The sequence below is a fragment of the Trichechus manatus genome, unplaced genomic scaffold (assembly GCF_000243295.1).
Source record: "Trichechus manatus latirostris isolate Lorelei unplaced genomic scaffold, TriManLat1.0 scaffold00029, whole genome shotgun sequence".
Classification (NCBI taxonomy): Eukaryota; Metazoa; Chordata; class Mammalia; order Sirenia; family Trichechidae; genus Trichechus; species Trichechus manatus.
This window is the reverse complement of record NW_004443965.1, coordinates 3,068,775-3,094,034: the sequence shown is the minus strand read 5'-3', so window position 1 is coordinate 3,094,034 and position 25,260 is coordinate 3,068,775. Positions and strand designations below refer to the sequence as shown.

The 25,260-nt window shown below is 39.7% G+C and overlaps 1 protein-coding gene across 1 annotated transcript in view; it reads left to right on the top strand.

The window, feature by feature from the left end:
* The window catches only part of CMYA5 (cardiomyopathy associated 5), a 103,911-nt gene that overhangs the window by 30,879 nt on the left and 47,772 nt on the right, over positions 1-25,260 (top strand). The window contains exons 2-5 of the mRNA XM_023729471.1: positions 662-11,207; positions 18,725-18,820; positions 20,338-20,571; positions 22,402-22,424. Coding sequence (XP_023585239.1) covers positions 662-11,207; positions 18,725-18,820; positions 20,338-20,571; positions 22,402-22,424 — 10,899 coding nt within the window. The remainder of the gene's footprint in view (positions 1-661; positions 11,208-18,724; positions 18,821-20,337; positions 20,572-22,401; positions 22,425-25,260) is intronic.

The window sequence follows — 25,260 nt, the reverse complement described above, 5'->3', positions numbered from 1 at the left end:
GACCCTGACTCAAAGTTTCCATGAAATATTCACTGGACAGTGAGTTATACAGTTGGAACAGAATTTTACTATGTATGGGTAGAGGTGGGTATTTAGAAATACGGCCAGATAAAGAGCAGATAGCTAAGGATTTTGAACTTTTTTTTTCTTCTGTAAGTATAAAGAATTTACTGAGGATTTTGAACAGGGGAGTAGCATGATGGAAATTTTTCATAAAACTAGACTGGAAAGATAGGATGGGTTGGAGGTTCAGGTGGGTAGGAGGTAAGTGTGACCATGTAGGAATCTACTGGCAATAATTTAGGGATGAAGTGATAAATAGCTAAGTTAGAGTGATGATGGTGGTAACAGATAGAGGATAGATGCTAGAGCCATTCTGAAGGTCCTGGTGACTAGAGGGTGCACCTGAGTGACTGGCTGAGCCACAGGGAGACCATGACGGCAATCTTGATAAGGATAGGTGGTGAATTGAGCTTTAACTTCTTTTGAGTTTTGAGGGTATTGATTCATTCCTGCCTGAGTGTGTGACTGTATTTGGTATTTTGGCTTCAATTCTTTGTTTTTGATCCAGATAGCAGTATTAGTCTCTATATTTTAATCTCACATTTATCCATTACCTGGTAAAATTATGATATTTACTTATTATTATTATTTACTATAGGTTATCAGACCAGGATGAAGAGAGCAAGATCAAACAGGAGTGTATCATATCTGACCCCTCCTTTTCCATGGTGACAGTTCAACGAGAAGATAGTGGAATAACCTGGGAGACCAACTCAAGTAGGTTTTCCACTCCCTGGGCCTCAGAAGGAAGTCAGACTTCTGGTGTATGTAGTTTGGAAGGGTCGACTGTGAATTCTCCTCCAGGGAATGTTTCATTTATTGTGGATGAAGTTAAAAAGTCTCGGAAAAGAACACGTAAGTCAAAACATGGCTCACCATCATTGCGACGGAAAGGCAACAAAAAAAGACATTGTTTAGAATCCCAGGATGTTCCAGTAAGCACAAAAGACAATCCTTTAATTTCAGAAGGCCAAGCACTAAAAATTGAGAAAGAGAAGTCATCTATTGGTATTTATGATAAAACGAGAAAAAAGAAAACTGCCTCCAATACACCTCCTATTACCGGGGCAATATACAAAGAATACAAGCCATTAGTGTTAAGGCCAGTCTACATAGGAACAGTAAAATATAAAATTAAGATGTTTAATTCGGTTAAAGAAGAATTAATTCCTCTACAATTTTATGGAACATTGCCAAAGGGTTATGTAATTAAAGAAATACATTATAGGAAAGGGAAGGATGCATCCATTAGTCTAGAGCCAGATTTGGGCAATCGTGATTCTAACGTAGTTTCCAAAACAGGCAAATTAGTAACCCCAATCATAAAAGAGGATAAAGAAAAAGAGCTTGCTCCACCCAGGATAGGTGCACTCTCCAAAGGATCAAAATCCTTAACCTCATTGTTCAGTAATGAAGATCAAAAGAAAATTCACGTTGATTCACCAGTAAATGTAGCATCTGTAGCCAAGCACACAGTTTCATCTTATTCAAGTAATGATACAGCAGAACAAGAAATACAACTCAGCTCTCAGCAGTCAGTGCCACAACAGTCAAGCTATGAAGCAAAAACCTGTGAAATAGAGCCTTCCTCTCTTACACACGATATATCTACAACTGTGTTATTGGAAACAGCAAAGGAAGATTTTAAGCCTGATTCACAAGTAACTATAATTTCAAAGAATGACACTTTAGTTTTACCATCTTTAGCTGATGAAGTAAAGAAGGAAGAAGTGTTTTCTGCTGACCATTCCATTTCACTGGAGGCAGAGAAGGATTCTCTGGAGACAGTTTCACCAGGTCTGGCAGCATCCATTCAGGAAGATTTTAGCACAGAGAAAGAACAGCTGGACTTGACTTCACTAGAAAGGGCAGAACCAGTCTCTGGACAGCTGACCCCTCCCCATCATGGTATCAAAGAAGATAAGGAAGAAAACACACCTGAGCCACCCATTTCTCTTCCTGAGCCTCTAGTGTTAGGAGAACCAAAGAAAGAAGAAAAAGAAACTTGCCTACCATTGGCTGCTACCCCTGAACCTGAAGATTCTAATTTTGTAGAAGAAGAGCTCATAGAACTTAATTACCCAGAAAGTCCGTTAGTTTCTGAGGAGTCCTTCCCGCCACGTTTGGCCCCTGAAGTGGAGCAGGAAGAAGAGGAGCCTATTCTACCATTAGTGACAACATCAACACCTGAACAAGTAGTGTTCTCTGAGGAAGAAAGAGAGGAAAATGAGTCTGTTTCTACTGAGTCTGCTTTTGTGTCAGAGTACTCAGTCCCACAGGATTTGAACCATGAACTAGAGAGGAAAGAAATTGAGCCAGTTTCTCCACCCATTGCGAAAGGTATATCTGAACACGCAGTTTTGTCAGAGGAAGAGAATGAGGACTTTAAGCCTTCTTTCCCAGCTACGGCCTCTGTGTCTGAACACTCTCTCACACCATCTACAACTGAGAAGACTTCTGAATGTGAGTCTCCACTGTTTTCAATAGCCACATCAGAACAGATGGTCCTATCAGGAGAAGAGGCCTCAGAAAGTGAGTGTTACACACCAGATTCCATATCTGCTTCTGAATATTCAATTCCATCACATGCATTGAAAGAGTCACAGAAGAAAACAATTGACCGTAAGTCCCCATTAAAATCAAAAGGTGTTTCTGAGCATATGATTCTGTCAGAAGAAGAGAAGGAAGACATTGGATCATATTTCCCAGATGTGTCCTCTGCATCTGAACACTCCCTTCCACCTTACACAAGTAGGACTCCGGAATGCCAGTCACCACCACTTTCAGCTGCTACATTGGAACATGCGGTCCTATCAGAAGAAGAAGACATAAGAAGTGAGCATTTCACGTCAGATTCAACAATGACTTCCAAATATGCAGTTCCACCAAATGAAACTCAGGAATCTCAAAAGAAAGTAATCGATGATATATCCCAGTTCAAATCTCAAGGTGTTTCTGAGCATATGATTCCATCAGAAGAAGAGAAGGAAGATATTGGATCATATTTCCCAGATGTGTCCTCTGTATCTGAACACTCCCTTCCACCTTACACAAGTAGGACACCGGAATGCCAGTCACCACCACTTTCAGCTGCTACATTGGAACATGAGGTCCTACCAGAAGAAGAAGACATAGGAAGTGAGTATTTCACGTCAGATTCAACAATGACTTCCAAATATGCAGTTCCACCAAATGAAACTCAGGAATCTCGAAAGAAAGTAATCGGTGATATATCCCAGTTCAAATATCAAGGTGTTTCTGAGCATATGATTCTGTCAGAAGAAGAGAAGGAAGACATTGGATCGTGTTTCCCAGATGTGTCCTCTGTATCTGAATACTCCCTTCCACCTTACACAAGTAGGACTCTGGAATGCCAGTCACCACCACTTTCAGCTGCTACATTGGAGCACGCGGTCCTATTAGAAGAAGACATAGGAAGTGAGCATTTCACATCAGATTCAACAATGACTTCCAAATATGCAGTTCCACCAAGTGAAACTCAGGAATCTCAAAAGAAAGTAATCGATGATATATCCCAATTCAAATCTAAAGGTGTTTCTGAATACATGATTCTGTCAGAAGAAGAGAGGAAAGACATTGGACCATATTTCCCAGATGTGGCTCCTATATCCGAACATTCTTTCCCACCATACACAACTGAAACAACTTCTGAATACCAGTCCCCATCACCTTCAACTACCCCGTCTGAACACATGGTCCTATCAGAAGAGGAGACAGTAGAAATGGAACGGTACACAGCCTCTCCCACCTCTGCTTCTGAATTTTCAGTATCGTCACATGTAACACAGGAGTCACAGAAGGAAGAAATTGTCCACAGATCCCCTTTAAATCTAAAAGGTGCCTCCTCACCCATGAATTTACCAGAACAAGAACAAGAAGACATTGGACCTTTTTCTCCAGATTCTGCCTTTGCGTCAGAATTCTCATTTTCACCCTATGCAACTCAGGAAGCAGAGAAGAGAGAATTAGAGCGTGATTCTCCAATATATTTAACATCACCATCTGATCATACTATTTTGTCAGATGAAGACACTGAAGAAGCTGAACTTTTTTCTCCAGACTCAGCATCACAAGTTTCAATCCCACCATACAGAGTCCCAGAAACAAAGGAGAATGAAGTTGAGCCTGATTCACTGTTAACTGCAATGTCAGCTTCAGAATATTCCTGTTTTCCAGAAGCAGATGAGGAAGAAATTGGATCAACAGCTTCTACACCTATACCTGAGCATCTCAGTTTATCACAGAAACAAAAAGATGAACTTTCTCCTGTGATGTCTGCACCTGAAGATTTGAGTCTACCACCCTTAACGAATAAAGCAGAGAAGGTAGAAATTAAACCAGATGCTGAAACAACCTCAACATCTGTATCTGAATATCTTATTTTGGCACAGAAGCGGAAGACTCAAGCAGCTTTGGTGCCTGAGTATGAAGACTTGATTCCGCCATATTTAACCAATGAATCAGGGAAGGGAGAAGTTAAGATTAGTTCATCAGTAGCTACAACACCTGCTTCTTTACCTGCAAAATCATCCATGGTAAAGGAAGAAGCCAAACCTGTTGTGCCTGCATCTCAGTATTCAATATCATCAGATTCAGTCCATGCAATTAAGAAAGAACAGGAGCTCAAAGTATCATTCACTCCAAAAGCTGCAGATGAACAGATGGCTTTGTCGAAAGTCAGGAAGGAAGAAACTGTGCCTGATTTTCAAGCAGCTACAGCACATGTATCACAGGATCAAAAAATGAAGCCTCAGCCTCCAACTGTTCCAGAGTCCGGGATGAAATGTTCAATTGTGCCTGAGTTGGTAGATGAGCCAAAGAAGGATGTCAAGCCCCATTTAGCTCCAACTGTGGCATCTGAACTAGAACAGAGAATGTTGTCAAAGAATGAGCCTGAAGTAATAAAACCACAGTCACCTCTAAAGGAAATATTCTTGTCTGGACCTGAGATTTCATCAGCAATGAAAACAGAAATTAGACATGATTCTAAAATAACAGGTACACCTGAAGTTCCATATTCATCTTCATCAGGAGTGGAAAAGGAAGTTGAATATGGTCCACCCGCACCAGCATTTTCAGCTTTCCCAGAAGAAATAAAGAAAGAAGTTGAACCCAGTTCTTCCACAAGCACGGCATCTGTAACTACGCATGATTCAAGTTTAATCAAATTAGCAAAAGAAGAAATCCAACCAGATTCACCAGTTACCATCCCTATTGAACATCCAATCTTAACAAAAGTAGGAAAGAGTGAATTAGGAATTGGTTTACCACCACCTGTAACATCTATAGACAAACATTCAATTCCCAAAGAAGAAAAAATAACAGCTAAAGGTGCTTCTTCTCCCATTGAAAATACTGCATCCAAATGTTGGTCAGAAGCAGAGAAGGAAATTAAATTAGATTCACCTCCAAGTGTATCCTCTATATCAGAGCACTCTATTTTATCAAAGGTAGAAACTGAAGAAATTAAACCTGGGTTGTCAGTAACCAAAACATCTTCACCAGTGCATTCAGATATATCTAAAGAAACAAGGGTAGAAAAAGAACAAGATCTTTCATTTTCTGCAGTCCTTCACTCTGAACATTTGATTTTATCACAGAAAAAGGACTCTTCCTCAGAGGTATTAGGACCTGATCTTTTGCTTTCACCCAAACTAGATGGTGAGGTAAAGGAAAAAGAAACTGAGCTTCCTTCATTACAAAATGTGTCTCCTGCGTCCAAGCAGACGATTCCAAAAGGCAAAAATGAGGAAATACCATGTTCTTCTCCCAAGTTGGAAAATTTAGTGCCAGAAGATTTAGTCCCAACACCTACTACAATGCCTAAAATTTCAGAGATTTCATCGTGCATTGGGGAGGAAACTCAGAATCAAGAAATTGAGCCTTTCTCTCCTAAGGGAGTTAGCTTAGGGTCAAAAGAAGCATCTACCTGTCTGACTGAAGGAGAAAATCTGGAAAATCTGCAGCCATATACATTTTCTTTCAAAGGATTATCAGAGGAATTGAACCATTTAACCGACTTTAAAAAAGAAGAAAAACAGGAAATAAGCCCATTACCACCAACAGAAGACTTGAAGTCACAAGTGATGGGAGATATTTCAACTGAACTAAATGAAGAAACCTGCCAACCTGACTCCTTCCATGTACCCCAGAGTATAACAGAACCATCAAAGATCCCCTCTTCTGACCTCCTTGTGGAACAAAAGAAGCCCAGAAAAGCACTTTATTCAGATAAAGCTGCCAAATCGCCTGATGTAAGCAGCTCTTTTGCAGATAAACAAGATCTAGGCAGTAAACAACTTTCCTTTATGAAAGAAAATTTGCCTTTGGAAGAATCAAAATCATTTGTGACAACTGAGTTGACAGATGTTAAAGAAACAGAAATGAAAGAGCCTCTTATTTCTCCAAAGGATGAAAATTGGATGCTGGAAAAGCCAGAAAGAGATTTGCCCAGTCATCATGAAGAAAGAATCCTAGGATCTGTGCAGCAGGATTCCTCTGGCAGCAGTGGCCTGATGACAGGGCACCTTAAGGCTGCTTTGTCAGATAAAGAACATACATATGAAATCAGAGAGCAAGTTCTGCCACATTCTGTGGGAGAACCTCTTTTATCATTACAAGAGCCAGTATCTACTCTAGAGAGCTCCAGTGGTAATGTAGAGGCACTAACAACTGAAACTTACTCTTTTGAAGAAATAAAGCTGACCCAAGAACCAAAATCTATAGTTTCAGTTGGAAGTGTAGACAGAAATGTAGCAGAGGGAGAGCAGATTCATTCTCTTGTGGGGAGTGAAAGTTTGATATTGGAGAAAGCAAGCACAGAATTTTCCAGGCCTTGCAAAGAGGACAGCCAAGAAGAAATCAAACAGTCTTCTGAAAAAATCCTCCAGAAACCAGTTTCTGGCCCATCAGTAGAACAGATCAAGTCAGAAATAATTCCCTCTTCCACCAAAGAAGCCCATTTGCTAGCAGCAGATGCAGAATCTCCCCCAAGTAATGAAAAAGAAGCACAAAGCACCACAACTCGTTTACCTGGAGAGAAGCCATTAGAACAATCAAAAATGGCTAAATCAAAGGTTGTAGATGATGATACATCTACAGTGAAAATACCCACACAAAGAAAACCCATCTCCTCAATCCAAGCTAATGAGGAACCTAAGCCCCCAGAGTCACCTGAGGTAACGCAAAGGCTGCCTGAGCAGCCAAACGCAGTTGAGCCAGTCCTTTCTGAAGAAAAGGGAAAGAAAGGAATTTCATCTTTGAAATCATGGATGTCCGATTGGTTTTTTGGATCAAGCACTTTAGATAACAAAGTTGCCAAAAAAGATTTAGAAGCTAAGCCAAGTCAATCTGCAGAAAAAGCAGTGCCTGTGATGGAACCTAAAGGTACCATTCTAGCTGCCCCTGCTGATTTTAATGCAATTGAGAAACCAGTTGATCATCCATTACCAGAGACAAAACTTATAACTGCTGAAGAGTCTAGAGCTGCTTTAGTTAAACCTAGTGAAGGTCAAGACTTTAACGAAAAACCCGCATTTTTACCAAATGTAGAAGACTTAAAACAGCCAAATTCCAACGGTGAGGCATCTAGTGAAGGTTATGGGAAGAAAGAAACCCTAGAGTATCCAGAAGAAATGGACATAAACTCAGAAGCTACTTCTGCTGATGGTGAGGAACATCTTGGAATTCAACCCTATTCCCTCATGGGTGAGAAATTGGTTATGAGAGAAGCCAAACGTGTGGTTCCTCTTCATGTCACTGATAGTAAAAGAGTCCAGAAGCCAGCAATCTCTCCTCCTTCTACATGGAAAATTTCTATTCTTAAGGAAGAGCCAAGAAATGATCAAAAAGAAAAATCACTCTTTTCATTTGATACAGTAGATAAGGTGCCACAACAGCCAAAATCTGCTTTATCCAACTTCACAAGTAAAAATATCACAAAGGAATCAGAGAAGCCAGAGTCAGTAATTTTACCAGTGGAAGAATCAAAAGGCAGTTTAATTGATCTTGGTGAAGACAGACTAACGAAAGAAATCCCAAAACCTACTTCCCTGAACATTTCTGAAGAGGAAATAAAACTCAGGTCTGTTAGCCCAACTGAAGAGAAAGATAACTTAGAAACCAGATCACATTACTTGGCAGAAAAGAAGGTGATCGCAGAAACACAAGAAACTCTGGCCCCATTAGAGCTTAAAGATAATAATGAAATACAAAAGGCACAAGTTACACATGAATCTAGACCTATTAAATTAGAAGAATCAAGAGCTGCTGCTATGTTGCAAGTCTGTCAAAATGAAGACCACAAAGAAAGATCCAAAATTATTGTTGGTTCTGAGGAGGAGAAAGGAAAAGAAGGAGAAAAGTGGTCACATGTACTTTCAGAAGAAAAAAAGCAGCAGGAAATTCCACCTTCTTCTATGAACGTAGCCCGATCTAAGCTTGAAGAGTCAAATATCTCTTTAAGTCTTTCTTTGGATGATACTCAACCATTTTCATTAGTTAAAGTCACATCATTTATTGAAAAATCACAAACTATGCTCTCAGAGGCTCACACAGAAATTAGGGAAACAAAGGCAATAGGCACTCAGCCACATCCATTAGAAGAAAGGAAAATTTTGGTGGAAAAAACCAGGACTTTCATTCCAGTGGATCTTCCTTATCGTGATGAATTAGATAACCACTCTTTACTTGAGGAGAGCAATCTGGTATTGGAAAAGTCAAGCAGGGACATGACAGGTCACAGTGAAGAAAAGGGACAGTTCACATTGTCAGAGCTGTCAAAAGGCGGTTCAGCAGATATCACAAAGGAAAGCATTAAGCAAGGATCTTCATTTAAAGAATCTGAAAGGACTTTAGATAGTTCTTTAGATGAAACAAAGAGCTTAGAAACACCACATTTGTTGTCATCTGTAAAACCACAAACACTTGTTTTAGGAGCTTCTCCAGAAATTAGTACAGCAAAGAAACAAGAAAAGCCACAGTCAGAATTGACTCAAGATAGGCATGCAATCCAAACTATTAAAATAAATAAAGATCATACAACTGTTATGCCTGAACAATCTGTTTTTGTTTCAAAGCACCATTTGGAGGCTGAGGAAGATGTCCACATAAATGAACCACGTGCTTTAGAAAGCAGCAACTATACTCAATTTATAATGAATGCATCAGCAATCAGTACTGATGAAACTGTTCTTACTAAAGAAATATTCAAGGAGCCTCGAGACACAAATGCAAAAGATGAATTTACGGTGACTAGTAAGCCAGCTGGACTTTCAGAAGATCAAAAGAGTGCCTTCAGTATCATTTCCGAAGGTTGTGAGATATTGAATATTCATGCTCCTGCATTTATTTCTTCAGTTGATCAGGAGGAAAGTGAACAAATGCAAGATAAGTTAGAATATTTGGAAGAGAAGGCCTCACTTAAAACCATATCACTTCATGACAATAGTGAGGCATTTGCTTGCCATAAAACATTAAAGAGCAAGTTAGAAGTTTCTGATGAAAAAGTTGCATTATTGAAAGAAAATAAACAAAAAGAAACTCATAAAATAAAAGAGGAAATATCCACAGATTCAGAAAATAGTGATTTAGCCTTTATTCAGCCCACAATTCCCAGTGAGGAGGATTATTTTGAAAAATATACTTTGATTGATTATAACATCTCCCCAGACCCAGAAAAACAGAAGGCGCCACAGAAATTACATGTTGAAGAGGAATTCTCAAAGGAAGTTTCAGAGGAAACTATCTCTTTCCCAGAAAGTGCAGAGGAAAGTGCCCTAGAACGTGAATATGACTTGGTGGAATTGGATGAAAGTTTTTATGGACCAGAAAAGGACCACAGCAAATTATCTCACCCAGAGACCCAAAAGTCTTTAGTTATCCAAAAATCAGCTGACAGAGATACTCCAAAGGGCTTAAATAGAGATGTGGACTCAAAGTCACCAGGGATGCCTTTATTTGATACAGTGGAAGGAGTTTTGTCACGAACTCAGATATTTCCTACCACTGCAAAACTCATTAATCCAGAACTTTTGGAGGAGGCACCTGCACTTGCATTTTTATACAAGGATCTGTACGAAGAAGCAGTTGGAGAGAAAAAGAAGGAAGGGGAGACAGTTTCTGAAGGTGACAGCGTGAATTCTGAGGCATCATTTCCGAGCAGAAATTCTGACACTGATGATGGAACAGGAATATATTTTGAGAAGTACATACTCAAAGATGACGTTCTCCATGACACATCTGTAACTCAGAAGGACGAAGGCCAAGGTCTGGAAGAAAAACCAATTGGCAAAGATGATTTATACCAACCGGTAGCTGCAGAAGGAGAAATTTGGGGGAGGTTTGGAACTATTTTGGGAGAGAGGAGTCTGGAAGAGGAACAGAAAGCTGTTTGCAGGGAAGGAGAATCAGTAGGTCATGTGGAGACACTTGATGATGTAGAGATGCAGAAGAAATCTCCTGTCACTGAGGAAGTCAGGGTGGTTACCCAGAAGATAAGCTATGCTATTCCATTTGAAGACACTCATAATGTCCTGGAGAGAGTAGATGAAGCTAGCAGTGAGGCTAATGAAGCAGGAGATGCAACTCCAGAGGTCAGTCTGAATGTCCCAGTACAAGTGTCCTTCCCAGAGGAAGAATTTGCATCTGGTGCGACTTGCATTCAAGAAACACTGCAAGAAGAACCTAAGATGGTCTCGCCTGAGCCACAAGAAGCTAGGCTCCGCAATAGCCCTGTTCAAGATGACTATGAGTTTGCTGAATCTCTGAATTATGAAGTGGTCACTGAAGACATTTTATCAGAAGGACTGTGTTCAGACACCACACCTGAAGATGTGTTATCTCAAGGAAAGGAATCCTTTGAACACATCAGTGAAAATGAATTTGTGAGGGAGGTGGAACAAAGTATGCCTGCTGAACCGAAAGACTTCGGCAGAGAGAGGACAGAACAAGACCAATTATCACCAGAGTTAGTAACTGAGAAGGCACAAAAGGAACCGAAAAAGTCCCAGATTGACACATATTGTTACACTTGCAAAAGCCCAATTTCTGCAAGTGACAAGATATCTGGCACCCACAAAGACCATGAGGTTTCAACGCTTGACACAGCTATAAGTGCTGTAAAGGTAAATATACTTTAAAGCATTTAAATAATTAATAATATGTATAGGTTAAATTTGCTTTCACATGTTCTCAATTTTTAAAATGACAAATATTTGATATGTTCATCTTTAGGCAAAATAGTTAGTCTGTAACCAAACAGAATGTTTCCCCAGGCATTTAGTTAATATTAGTTTGACAAACATTTATTGGGTATACATTATGTGTTAGGCATTTTTCTAGGTTCTGGGGTGCTGTCTTAGACATCTAGTGCTGCTATAACAGAAATACCACAAGCGGATAGCTTTAACAAAGAGAAGTTTATTCTCTCACAGTCCAGTAGGCAACAAATCCAAATCCAGGGCATCAGCTCCAGGAGAAGGCTTTCTCTCTCTGTCGGCTCTGGAGGAAGGTCCCTGTGATGCATCAGTCTTCCCTTGGTCTGGGAGCACCTTAGTGCAGGAACCTCAGGTCCAAAGGACGTGCTCTGCTCCCGGCACTGCTTTCTTGGTGGTTCCCATGTGTCTCTGCTCACTTCTCTCTTTTATATCTCAAAAGAGATTGGCTTAAGACACTATCCAATCTTGTAGACCTCATCAGTATAACTGCCGCTAATCCATCTTATTACATCATAGTGGTAGAGTTTACAACACATAAGGAAATCACATCAGATTACAAAATGGTACACAATCATACAATACTGGGAATCATGACCTAGCCAAATTGATGCACACATTTTCTGGGGGACGTAATTCAGTCCATGACAGGTACCAAGATAACACAAGCTTATTGCTTGACATTGCTTAAGCTGAAAGAACTGAAGAAAAAATTCAAGCCTTGAGTTGCAATATTGAAGGATTCTATGGGCAAAAAATTGAATGACACAGGAAGCATCAAAAGAAGAAGGAAGGAATACATAGTCATTGCACCAGCTAGAATTGGTTGACGTACAACTGCTTCAGGAATTTGGCACTGAAGAAACTAGTTCAAGCTACACTGAAGGCATTGGCGAAAAACAAGGCTCCAGGAAATGACAGAATACCAATTGAGATGTTTCAACAAACAGATGCAATGCTGGAAGCACTCACTCGTCTGTGCCAAGAAATTTGGAAGACAGCAACCTGGCCAACCAACTGGAAGAGATACATATACATGCCTATTCCAGAGAAAGGTGATCCAACTGAATGTGAAAATGGTCAAACAATATCATTAATATCACATGAAAGTAAAATTTTGCTGAAGATCATTGAAAAACTGTTGTAGCAGTACATTGACAGGGAACTGCCAGAAATTCAAGCTGGATTCAGAAGAGGACATGGAACAAGGGATATCATTGCTGATGTCAGATGGATCTTGGCTGAAAGCAGAGAATACCAGAAAGATGTTTACCTGTGTTTTATTGACTATGCAAAGGCATTCAACTGTGTGGATCATAACAAGTTATGGATAACATTATGAAGAATAGGAATTCCAGAATACTTAATTGTGCTCATGAGGAACCTGTACATAGACCAAGAGGCAGTGGTTTAACAGAACAAGGGAATACTGTGTGATTTAAAATCAGGAAAGGTGTGCATCAGGGTTGTATCCTTTCATCATACTTATTCAATATGTATGCTGAGCAAATAATCCGAGAAGCTGGACTATATGAAGAAGAGCACGGCATCAGGATTGGAGGAAGACTCATTTACAACCTGTGCTATACAGATGACACAACCTTGTTCGCTGAAAGTGAAGAGGACTTGAAGCACTAACTGATGAAGATCAAAGACCACAGCCTTCAGTATGGAGTACACCTCAACATAAAGAAAACAAAAATCCTCACAACTGTACCAATAAGCAACATCATAATAAATGGAGAAAAGATTGAAGTTGTCAAGAATTTCATTTTACTTGGATCCACAATCAACACCTATGGAAGCCTCAGTCAAGATATCAAACGACATATTGCATTGGAAAAATCTGGTGCAAAAGACCTCTCTAAAGTGTTAAAAAGCAAAGATGTCACTTTGAGGACTAAGATATTTTCAGTTGCCTCATATGCATGTGAAAGCTGGACAACGAATAAGGAAGACCAAAGAAGAACTGATGTCCTTGAATTATGGTGCTGGAGAAAAATATTGAATATACCATGGACTGCCAGAAGAACCAACAAACCTGTCTTGGAAGAAGTACAGCAAGAATGCTCCTTAGAAGCAAGGATGGCGAGACTTCATCTCAAGTACTTTGGACATGTTATCAGGAGGGACCAGTCCCTGGAGAAGGACATCATGCTTGGTAAAGTAGAGGATCAGAGAAAAAGAGGAAGGCCCTCAGTGAGATGGATTGACACAGTGGCTGCAACAATTAGTTCAAATAGCAGTGATTGTGAGGATGGCACAGGACCAGACAGTGCTTTGTTCTGTTGTACACAGGGTTGCTATGAGTCAGAAACAACTTGATCACACCTAACAACAACATTTTCTTTGAGGGGCTTATCATCTTATGGCAATAAGTCCTTAACATAATCGGAAATGCCAAATAATTTTAAATTAAAAATATATAATTTTGAGCATAAAACGCAATTTATTTTTTTATTATCTACAATATCATCCTTTAAAAATACATATTTAGCCTGGACCAGAAAAGAAGAGGAGAGTCAGGAATAGGAGGAGGATATGAAATGTGTGGCTAATTGCCTCCATGAACAACTGCCTCTTTTGCCATGAGACCAGTAAAACTGGATGGTGCCCAGCTACCATTACTGAACATTTTGGTCACAGATTCTGTAGAAGAAGTCTGATCAAACGGGGGAAAAGGCAGAACACAACTTAAATTTCTCATGGACTCTAGACTTTCTGGAGCCATGGAGGCTGGATGAATCCCTGAAACTATTATCCTGAGATAATCTTTAAACCAAAAATATTCATCCCCTGAAGTCTTCTTAAAACCAAACAGTAGTTTAGCTTAAGTAGTAAAGAATGTCTACCTTGAGCATTGTGCTCTTTCAAGATCTATTTATATGGAATTAAATTGACAACAGCAACTCAAAAGATTAGATAGGAAATTTAGGGGGCAGTGCGTTTATGTTAATGAGGGAGGAACAACTCTGAAAAGGAGGGTGAGAGTGGTTGGAGAACTCAAAGAATGTAATCAATGTCATTGTACATGTAGAAACTGTTGAATTGGTATATGTTTTGCTGTATATGTTCTCAACAACAACAAAATAAATAAAATTAAAAAATATGTATTTATATTACATTGAGCAATTTTAGTGCAAGTTTTATATAAGTACCCAAGAGAGTAAGACAGCTTATTTTCTGTTTTCTTCATAATTTCTTTTTATTTATAAAATTTATGTTAGAAATTGAAAAACTTTGCATTCTTTCTGACTATTTATAGGACCCCCAAAGTTCCAGACAAAACGTTAATTATAACAGATATCCATGAATATGTGATTAGAAATATTCTACTTCCCCAGAGATGCTATCAGAAATCAAGCATTTAGTGTCTGAGACTTCCATCTAACTTTCGGTAGCCTTCTAAGTGGTTTCCCTACTCTTGCCTCGCTAATTCTTTCTCCATATAGCAACTGGAATAATCTTCAAATTCAAATAATAATTAGAATTGAGCACTTACTGTGTGCCAGGCCTATGTTAAGTTCTTTATGTACAGGATATCTTTTTAATCCTCACAATAACCCCATCATTGTTTTCAGTTTTCTGATAATGAAATGGGGTAAGTGATTTGCTCAAACAGAACACGGTTGGTACCCAGGGCCGTCTGACACCAGAGCCCATGCCCTTGACTGTGCATCCATATTGCTCAGCTTTGTGTTAGGTGCCATCAGGTTTATTTCAACTCACAGGGAACTGTCCCATAGGGTTTTCTTGGCTGTAATCTTAACGGCGGCTCCATGGGAGAAAGATGTGGCAGTCTGCTCTTGTGAAGATTACCTGTTGCTGTCAAGTCGATTCTGACTCGTAGTAAACCCATGGGACAGAGTAGAACTTCCCCACAGGTTTTCCAAGGAGCAGCTGGTAGATTTGAACTGCTGACCTTTTGGTTAGTAGCCGAGCTCTTAACCACTGAGCTACCAGGGCTCCGTGGAATCCTTTGGGTTTCCATTCTGTCCTATAGGGTCACTATGAGTCGGAATTGATTCGATGGCAATGGGGTTAATCTTAATGGAAGCAGAGCTCCAGGTCTTGCTCCTATGGAGCCGCTGGGTGGGTTTGAATCTCCAGCCTTTTGGTTAGCAGTCCATTGCTTAACCGTTTGTGCCACCAGAACTCCTTTTGCTCAGCTTAGTGCCTTGCTAATGCTGGCAATTTTCAGTATGATTATTCAGTTAGGTCACTGTTAAATAATTGTCAGGCTCACATTGACTCAATAGGAATCAAGATTCAATTAGAATCTTGACATTTTTTTCGTACCGTATTAATCCTTTTCCACTTGTCTAATATTGGATCTATTTCTCTAGGGTGAGATTTTGTTGCAACTTTACCTGATAGCTCTTTGAGAGTAGACTCCATTCTGACACTTGGTTTCATTAACTAACCATGACTGGGCACCGTTAGAAAGAAGGAGGCTGGGATTTTTTGTTGTTTGTTTTTTAGCGTTTTAAATTATGCTTTCTCTTTATGAAATTTATACATTAAAAACAATTATATGTATAAATATTTGTTAATTTAAAACAAATTTCAGAATCAGGAGATATGATACCTCCCGCTTTAAAACTATTTTAAAGTTTGTTTTTCTGATCTTCTCTAACCAGTAAGAGAAGGAGGAAGTGAAAACTCGGTTAACTAAAGTCAAGGAGGATTGCTTCATTTCATTAAGTCAGCTGTGGGTTGGTTGACAACTTTTTAAAAACAGAAACTAGTTTTTCAAAGTTGTAACTTGAGAATTCTCTAGCATCTTCTGGGTATGCCATCTGTAAGTATTTGGGAATTGATTGCTGTATTTGCATATTATTTAGGTCCTTGCTTCTCCTCCCCAGCCATCCTCACTGTGGTAACTTCTGTTTTGTTGGCTGTCAATTTTTTTCTTTTACTCCCTTCCATTTTTCTCAATTTTTAATCACCTCCTATTCTGTGTGAGGAAACCCCGGTGGTGTAGTGGTTAAGAGTTATGGCAGCTAACCAAAAGGTCAGCAGTTCCAATCCACTGGCTGCTCCTTGGAAACCCCATGGGGCAGCTCTACCCTGTCTTATAGGGTCGCTATGAATCGGAATTGACTCGACAGCAATGGGTTTGATTTTTTTTTTTTTTATTCTGTGCAAAAGGAGCCCCAGTGGCACAAAGGTTAAGCACTGGGCTGCTAACTGAAAGGTGACAGTTCAACACACCAGTGGCTTTGTGGGAGAAAAGACCTGGCGATCTGCTCACATAAAGATTAAAAAATATGGTGTAATCAAGTCGATTCGATCATGGTGATCCTAGAGGACAGAGTAGAACTGCCCCATAGGAGTTCCAAGGCTGTAATCCTTACGGTGGTAGACTGCCACATCTTTCTCCTGAGGCTGGTGGATTCCAACCACCAACCTTTAGGTTAGCTGCTGAGTGCTTAACCACTGCACCATCAGGGCTCCTGCCAGGGCTCCTGCCCATGAAGATCACAGCTTAGGAAACCCTATGGGGGCAGTACTACTCTGATACAGGGTTACTGTGAGTTGTAATGGACTCGACAGCACACAACAAAAACATTCTGTGTGAGGAACCATGCTAATCATTGAGAATGAAAAGAATATATATATATATAAAGAAGAAATTTAAAAATAAATCTGTAGATGCTGGAAGGTGCCCGGCTGCCACCGCTGACTGCTCTGACCGGGGTCACGGCAGAGGGTTCTGGACAGAGCTGGAGAAGGATGTAGAGCATAATTCTAACTCACAAAAAAAAAGGACCAGATTTACTGGCCTAAAGGAGACTGGAGAAACCCTGAGAGTATGGCCCCCAGACACCCTTTTAGCTCAGTGGTGAAGTTACCTTCGAGGTTCACTGTTCAGCCTGGGAGTGGACAGCCCAGTAAAACCATGAGAGTAACGAGGTACAGGAGTCCAGTGACAAGGCCCAGAAGGCAGAAGGGGAGTAGGAAGCTGATGATAGGGAACACAAAGTAGAGTAAGGATACTGTTGATGTGTTGTGAGATTGTTAACCATTGTCATAGGGCAACATTTGTAGTAACTGTTAAATGGGAGACTATTTTGTCCTGTAAGCCTTCATCTTAAGTGAGAATAACAGCACAATTAGAAGAGCGTAGTCAATGTCACTTAAATGTGTATGTAAAAAAAATTTTTGAAATGGCGTATCTTTGGCTATGTGTATTTCCACCAAAAAAAAAAAAAAGTTGAGAATTTAGAGGGTTAAAATGTTGTGGGGTTGTTAACCAATGTCATAAAACAGCATGTGTGTTACTGTTACATGAGAAACTATCTGTTCTGTAAGCTTTCACCTGAAGTACAATCAAATATTAAAAAAATAAAAAAATTAAATCTGTAGATCCCAAATTTAAGTACAGGGTTGTGAGAGCATGGTATCCTAAGAAACTAACCTGAAATGTGTGGAGTGGAAGAAGGAGGGTTAGGGAAGACTTCTCTGCAAGGTGAAGCTCAGGTGAGCCTTTAATGAGAGAGTTCTTCTGACAGTCAAGGGCACAGAGAGCATTCTAAAGCTAGGAAATGCCATATGAGAAGGCACACAGATGTGAAAGCGTTCAAGGAAAGATGGAGCCTGTGTGATTGGAGCCTTGGGTGCTTATGTGACTGGAGATAAATGCTATAAAGGGAAACAGGGGCCAGATCCTGAAGGGGCTTGCAACCATCTTCATCATTCTGTGCATAGTCAATCAATCATCTGAAGCTGTTATTGTTTTTGTTACTTATTAAGTTTAGCAAGATAGACTACACCTAGGTTTATAACTATGGCTCCTCTCTTATCCTATACATTTTTTAGTTGGCTGTCACCCGTTGAGTATTTTAACACTTTGAGGATTGTTAGAACTTTTCAATCCCTTTAGTAGATAGTTCCATCATCTGGTATGCTAGACTTATGGCCCAGTGGCACTCTAATCACCCTCTGAGGGTCAGGTCCCCCAGGCATGCCTTGAGACTGGAGGTCATTGGTGAAAATGTACAGAAACTACTCAGGTATGTTGGGCCAGTTCAGCAAAAAGGCTGCTATCTGAGAAAAAAAGCCATGTATAAAAATCCAAACCTTATCCAGGAGAGAGACTTCAGATCTATAGTTCACTAAAATGAGTGTGCTTTGAGCTCACTAACTTACCAAGAAGTTCTTTCTCTTGCACGAGACGATAAACTATCTTTGTAAAGTTGCTTGGGACTCTCATTCATAAACCTCCTAATTGTTTATCACACAAAATTATCTGCTATCAGTTTACATGCAGCCAAAAAGAAAATGTAAAGATTGATTTGTTAGTGAATATGGTATAGTAATTCTCCACCAAAAATACTAAATTTACAAGGAAATTGGAGCTCACTGCTTGAAGTTTGTTTCCCAAATGTTATATACTTAGGATATCTCAATTTTTGTTTCTTTAGGTTCAATTAGCAGAATTTCTAGAAAATTTACAAGAAAAGTCCTTGAGGATTGAAGCCTTTGTTAGTGAGATAGAGTCCTTTTTTAATACCATTGAGGTAAGTTGCTGTATCTCTTTTACTTTAGCTTGGCTTGTTCTTGGTATCACAAGTAAATGATTCTGAACTAAAAGGATCTGAATTGGGGGTTGTGCATTCATGTGTGTGTTTGCCATTGTTGGTTTTGTTCCATTACAAATAAGAGTCCTTAAAGTCTTCCCTCTGAAAAGGGTAGTGGTATTGATTGTACAACATGATAAACGTAATCAATGTCACTGAATTATGTATGTAAAAATAGTTGAGTTGGCAAATGTTTGTTACATATGTTTTGACCACAATTTAAAAAAAAAAAGTCTTACCCGAGTGTAATTGGTGAGACTGCTTTCTGTTTTAAGGATTAAAGATTTGCCCTTAAAAACACACACATGTTATCAGGCATTTATTACGATGGCACAAATGCTTTATACACTTTACCCAATTTAATCTTCACAATAACCTTACAGGAGAGGTGTTATTATTATCGTTCTCATTTTATAGATAAGAAACTAGGCTTAGAGTTAAGTATATTGCCCAAAGTCATAGAAAATTGATAGTAAATTGAGACCCAAGGTTTAAATCCAGTTCTAAATTCTTACTCCATTATCCTGGCTCTCGCTGGTTGGCTCTGCAGAAACACTCAAGTCACTGCCCTGTGTCCCGGGCCCAGGACAAATGAGTGTCTCTCATGGTACAACTGTCTCTTCTGAGTTCATGCTTTCCTGGCTGTTGGCTCCTGCCCCCTCCGCAGTGAGGAAAGGGGTAGCAGTGCTCCATCCACATATGGAGATGGCCCAGTCATCTTCACCTGTCAATCGCGGAGTGGTAGAGGGCCCAAGGCCACTGCAGAAGGCTGGTGCACAATTCCCTTACCACTAGGGTGACTTCACATTCTGGTGTGCTTATGAGAGGTCTGTATCACTTCTGTTGTTGATCAGTTAACACCTGTTAGTTATTTTTAGAGACTCCCCCAAAGTATCCCTTTAAATAGTAAACTATATGATCATCTTATCACCAGCCCTGCTAGTGAGAGTAGCCAGGCCTCTAGGTGTGTCTAGATGGGCAGTACAGTTCCTCCTATTACAGTGAGGCTTCCCCCTCCCTGAAGAACAGCTGTGAATGGAGCACCCTGTTCAATATCTTGGCTGCTCCCCTGTTCACACCATGACATCAGTAGAGCAGAGAAGACCGCAGTAAACCCTCTCCAATACCTGAAGGTCATGGATTCTCGCTCACTGTGATGCTGTTTTCAAGTAAGACTTCCATGCAAATATCTTGTTGTTGTTTTTTTTTTTGTATTTCAGACACTAAATCTTCTTTGATGATATTCTTACAGTCAATTAATTCTGTTGCAAAGCTGACTATGGCAAAGTGATATTGGTTGGGTTGGGAATTCAGGCTGTGCATTTAATGCTACTTAGAGAAGTGAGATTCTCTTATCAGGATACCAGAGTTCAGTTCTTTGAAAGGCTGGTGTTTCTTTAAAAAAAAAAAAAAAAAAAGCAGTTGTTTCATTCAGAAGTGTTCTTTCTTTTTTTCAGGAAAACTGTAGCAAAAATGAGAAAAAGCTAGAAGAACAGAATGAGGAAATGATGAAGAAGGTTTTAGCCCAGTATGATGAGAAGGCCCAGAGCTTCGAGGAAGTAAAGAAGAAGAAGATGGAGTTCCTGCATGACCAGATGGTCCACTTCCTGCAGAGCATGGATACTGCCAAGGACACCCTGGAAACCATTGTCAGAGAAGCGGAGGAGCTAGACGAGACTGTTTTCCTGACTGTAAGCACACTTAAAACAGGCCCAAACACAGTGGAGCCCACTCTGGCCAAAGTCTACTTTGAAAAATTCATCTCTCAATATTCTAAAATCATTTATATCTCTGCACAGGGTTTATATGATTCTGACATTTAAAAACTACTGGGTCATGCCTGGTGCCTATAGAAAAGGCTAGCAAATTCCTACAACCTTGATGCCCAGATCCAGCTGAAGGACACATGGAAGGGAAGGCAGGCCACAGCATCATCATGAAAGAAATCCCATTCCATCTGCCATGCAGTATTGGTCACTCCCAAGAGGGAGAGAAAGCAGCCTCTAGAACCTTATCCATTCCCATGTCTTCCCTTCAGTGCCAGCACCTCATCTAGTGCCTGGTGTCCTCACACTGGTCCCTGGGCCTGTCCACTCCACCCTAATCTGAAGTTACCTCTCATATAGACCATTCTCTCTGAGCCTTGCCAAGTGGCTGAGAGTAATTTGGTACATTAATAATGATAACATAGGAGCTCTGGTGGTGCAGTGGTTAAAGTGCTTGGCTGCTAATTGAAAAGTCAGTGGATTGAATCCACCCTGCTGCTCTGCAGGAGAAAGTTGTGGCAGTCTGCTTCTATAAAGACTTACAGCCTTGAAAACCCTATGGGGCAGTTCTATTCTGTTCTATAGGGTCGTCATGAGTCGGAATCAACTCAACCACAGTGGGTTTGGTTTTGGTTTATAGTGTTGACATAGTGTTGTACCTCTCTCAGGTAATATGTTGGTGCTTTTACAAGGGGGTTTCCCGGGACAGGATTCCTTAATTAAAACAATTTAACAGTGAACAGAGGTAGATTCCCTTGGGTGCTTATCAAATTGCTCCCTTAATTTGACTGCCTTAGTTTCCTAGAATGTTCAGGAAAATGCTGGTTCTCCATGGAGCCAGGATTACAAGGAGTCATAGAGCTGTTTTCCCTGAAGGTAGTTCCAAACCTGGCCCAAAGCTAAGCCAGGGAAATGGGAGGAAAACATGATCTTATGATGAGTGAGATCTCCCTTTTGAAGATCCCCAGTTCTCCTAGCCCTCTAGTGAAGTTTGGAGACAGAGCAAGGCAAAATGGGACAATGTTAGGCTTTTAATTTGCCTTTAGGGACACCTCCAGCCAGAGCAAATTTGGATGAGGTGGACATGGCCATACTCAAAGGAAAACTAAAATCATCAGGTTGCTTTATGTTTAATTAAGGCAAAGCTTTAATATTTTGAAATTAGGCTCACCTTACCAAATAAAGCATAACATTAATAAAATGCTTTGTGTTCCTTAAGAACCTTACCTTTGTTTGATAAGAATATTTCCTTTTCTCTAGAACATTTTTTCTGCTTATAAAAGTAATAATATCCATTTGAAAAAATTTGGAAAATACAGAAAAGCACAGAGAAGGTATCACCCAAAGATAACTACTGATAAGGTTTTTGGTGTCTGTCCCACATTGAACAAGTTTAAGTCATTTTTCTTGCTTCAGAGAATTACATTCTAGAGACTAAACCATTTTGTTAATGAATAAAGAGAAGCAGAGGTTAGGCAACTCATTGCAGGCCTTGCCGATCACAGAAAGCAGAGTAGAACTAGAAACGAATACCCCCATCTCTACCCCAACCTTCATTCTGAGCTCTAATTTCCTTGCTGCCCAGGCTGAAGCCCCCAAAGAGGAACAGCCTCAGGGGAAGCTGAGGGGTAATGTTTGTAGAACGTTCATAAACTTCATGTTCTTGGCTGGTTTTTCTTTTGGGTGTTAATCGGTCTGTCTCTCTCTCTCTCTCCCTTTCCCTCTTTTTTTCATTCTCTCTCTTTCTGCCATAAGTCGTTTGAAGAAATCAATGAAAGGTACATAAAATGCGGCACAACGTAGTGGCTACTGAGACTAGCATGACTGGATGCTTTATTTTAATATCTTGATGCTTTATAGAAAATGAGCTGCCAATGAAAAAATACATACATTTAGTGAGCTACTACATTTTCACTTTTAGACACTGTGCTTTTTAAAAGCTAAATGACAGCTTTGAAAGAGAATTAATTGCATGTACTTTAGTTCAATAACAATTATCATAATGTAGATTTTTAACTGCTTCCTTGAGATGTGCTCTATATTTACAACCTCACACAGACCGTCATTCCTGTCACTTAGTACAGGACGTTTTGTAGATACTTCGACGTATTGGTTAAATATGAGTATTTGAAAGAATCATTCATATCTGCCTTGTGTAATTTTAGACCTTATGTAATCTTAATGGAATGTTCTCTGATTTTCACTTCAAAAGATAATCATGCATTTATCTTCTCTTTCTTCTTAACTAACCTAAATGAATCTTCCTCTTTTGATTTTTGTTGTTGTTTTAACACTTCGTGTAAGAGAAATTCTTTATTCTTTCATAAAGCAAAACACTCAAGAAATTAGGAAATGTTGTCTATAAAAACATTCAACAACTTAATCTTTGCTAAAGCTGCATGTCACCTAAGGGCGAATATACTTGTGATAACCATTATTTTTCTGTTAAAAAAAAAAACAACTAAATTCTGGGATCTGGGGAGAAATATGAGCAATTAAAGAAAACCCAATTAAACACACGCAAATATACACACACATCCCTGATGAAACTTGATTGCTTCCCTAAAAGGAAGCCTTTCATGTCCTCAACGCAACTTCTGCCTCAAAGTCTCAAAGTTAATGATGTTCCTTTCTACAAGAAGTGCTAATTACCTAGTTTATTTTACCTTTCTTCTTCTTCTCCCTGCCTTCATATTATATCAAATACTCATATTTTTCTCAACATTAAAAATGCTTAAATTAAGGAATGCTGTCAAGCATATTTAGACTAAAAATTTGCATATCTTGAAAAACACTTTTGCTTAGAAAATACTGTTCTGTTAAGGGGATGCATTTTTTTCTCCATTTGCTCTTTTGTATTATAATAATAATTTTAAAAAGAGAGTTGCCATCATTGTAGGACCTATTCATAAAAAGATACCCACTTGCCCTTTTATATACCAATATTAAAACTGAACAGGTCAGTGCACAGGGAAATCTCAAACATTTTGCTTGTGGTATCTGCAACTTTTGTGCTACAAAGCGTTGTCCATTTAGTCAGTAACGTTTATTGAGAGTGCTTAGTATAGGTATTGGCCACCATTCTTTGTTAATTCTGAATCCATTCTTTGCACCCTCTGCATCCCCAAAGCCTTCATTCAGGCTCACAGTGTCTTCCCTCAGCTAGACCATTACGGTGTCCTTGCTGCCTCTTTGGTCTATTTGCTCTGGTCCTTCCTTAGACTCTTGCCAGGGTATTCTTCTCAACTTCCCTTGTGTAAACACTTCCATGGCTTTCCCTGCCCTAAAAGATAAAATAAGAACTCTCAATGGATGTGAAAGGCTCTTCACAGTCAAGCCACACACCACCTTTTTATTTTCATCTCTAACCCTCCCGTTCTCCAACTCCCAAGAGTCCCCCAGTTACTCTGTCATATCTCTATGCCTTTGTTCATGCTGCTCTTTCCATCTGCAACAGCCTTACTCCCTTTTCTGCCTAGGAAATTCCTACTCATTCTGTAAGATGCAGCCCAAATGTCACCTCTCTGGAGCCCCTCCTGAAATCTTCTCCCCTAAATCAGATGATGATGAATTAAAAAAAAAAAAATATATATATATATAGTGGTAAATATATATGTAATGAACCATTTGCCATTTCAAAAGTCTTCACATGCACAGTTCAGTGACATTAGCTTATGTTCATCGTGATGTTCAGCCACCACCCTTGTCTGTTCCTAAGTTTTTCCATCAGTGATGGCAAATTTTATGGTTCCTAACACTGGTATGCATAGTGGGCACTCTTTAAATATTTGAATTATATCTTATAATATTTTTCCATCATACTGACCAAAAATTTACTGGTCCTGAGATCCTGATTTTCTCACTCACATGAAGCTATTGGCCTCTTATTCACTCAAAATATATTGATTAAACGCTGCTATGCACCAAGTAGTACATTACAATGCAACAGTGAACAAAACAAAATCTCTTTCTGCATGTAGATTATATTCTAGTGAAGTAGCCTGACAAAAAACAAACTGGTGTGGTAAGTTTGAGGAAGTAAAATGAAGCAGAGGAAGGGTAAGAGAGGACAGTGCTGTATTAGTAGCAGACACAGGGAGGGCCTTTCTGAGGAGCTGCCATCTGAACAGAGATATAAGTCAAGCAAAGGAAGGAGCCATACAAATATCTGGGAGAAGAAGATTCCAACATTAAGTGCAAAGGCTTTGAGGTGGATCTGTGCTGGGAGAACTAAAAAGTCTGTAGTGATGAAGTCAGTGCAGTTCCTCGCTGCTGACTTGATTGCTGGAAGATAGTACCAGTCCTGTGTGAGAGAGGTGCACAGAAGGGAGCTCCTGATCCAGTATGAGGCCCCTCATGCTGAGGATAAATGCTTCTGCAATTTCTCCTTCTCTCTCCCCTTCAGAGTATCCTGTTTTCTTCATCCAAGTTTTATCTGGATTTACCAGTGCTAATTGTTGGCCTCCCTGCTAAGAGGGTCTTTAACAAAAGCTGTTAAATTATAAACTGTGGCTTGTTTAGTCTTTTAAGAATGGGTAGAGTTCACCCTCTTTCACTGCTGTATCCCCAGGACCTAGAACAGTGTTCCTGACATGCAGTAGGCAAACAATATTT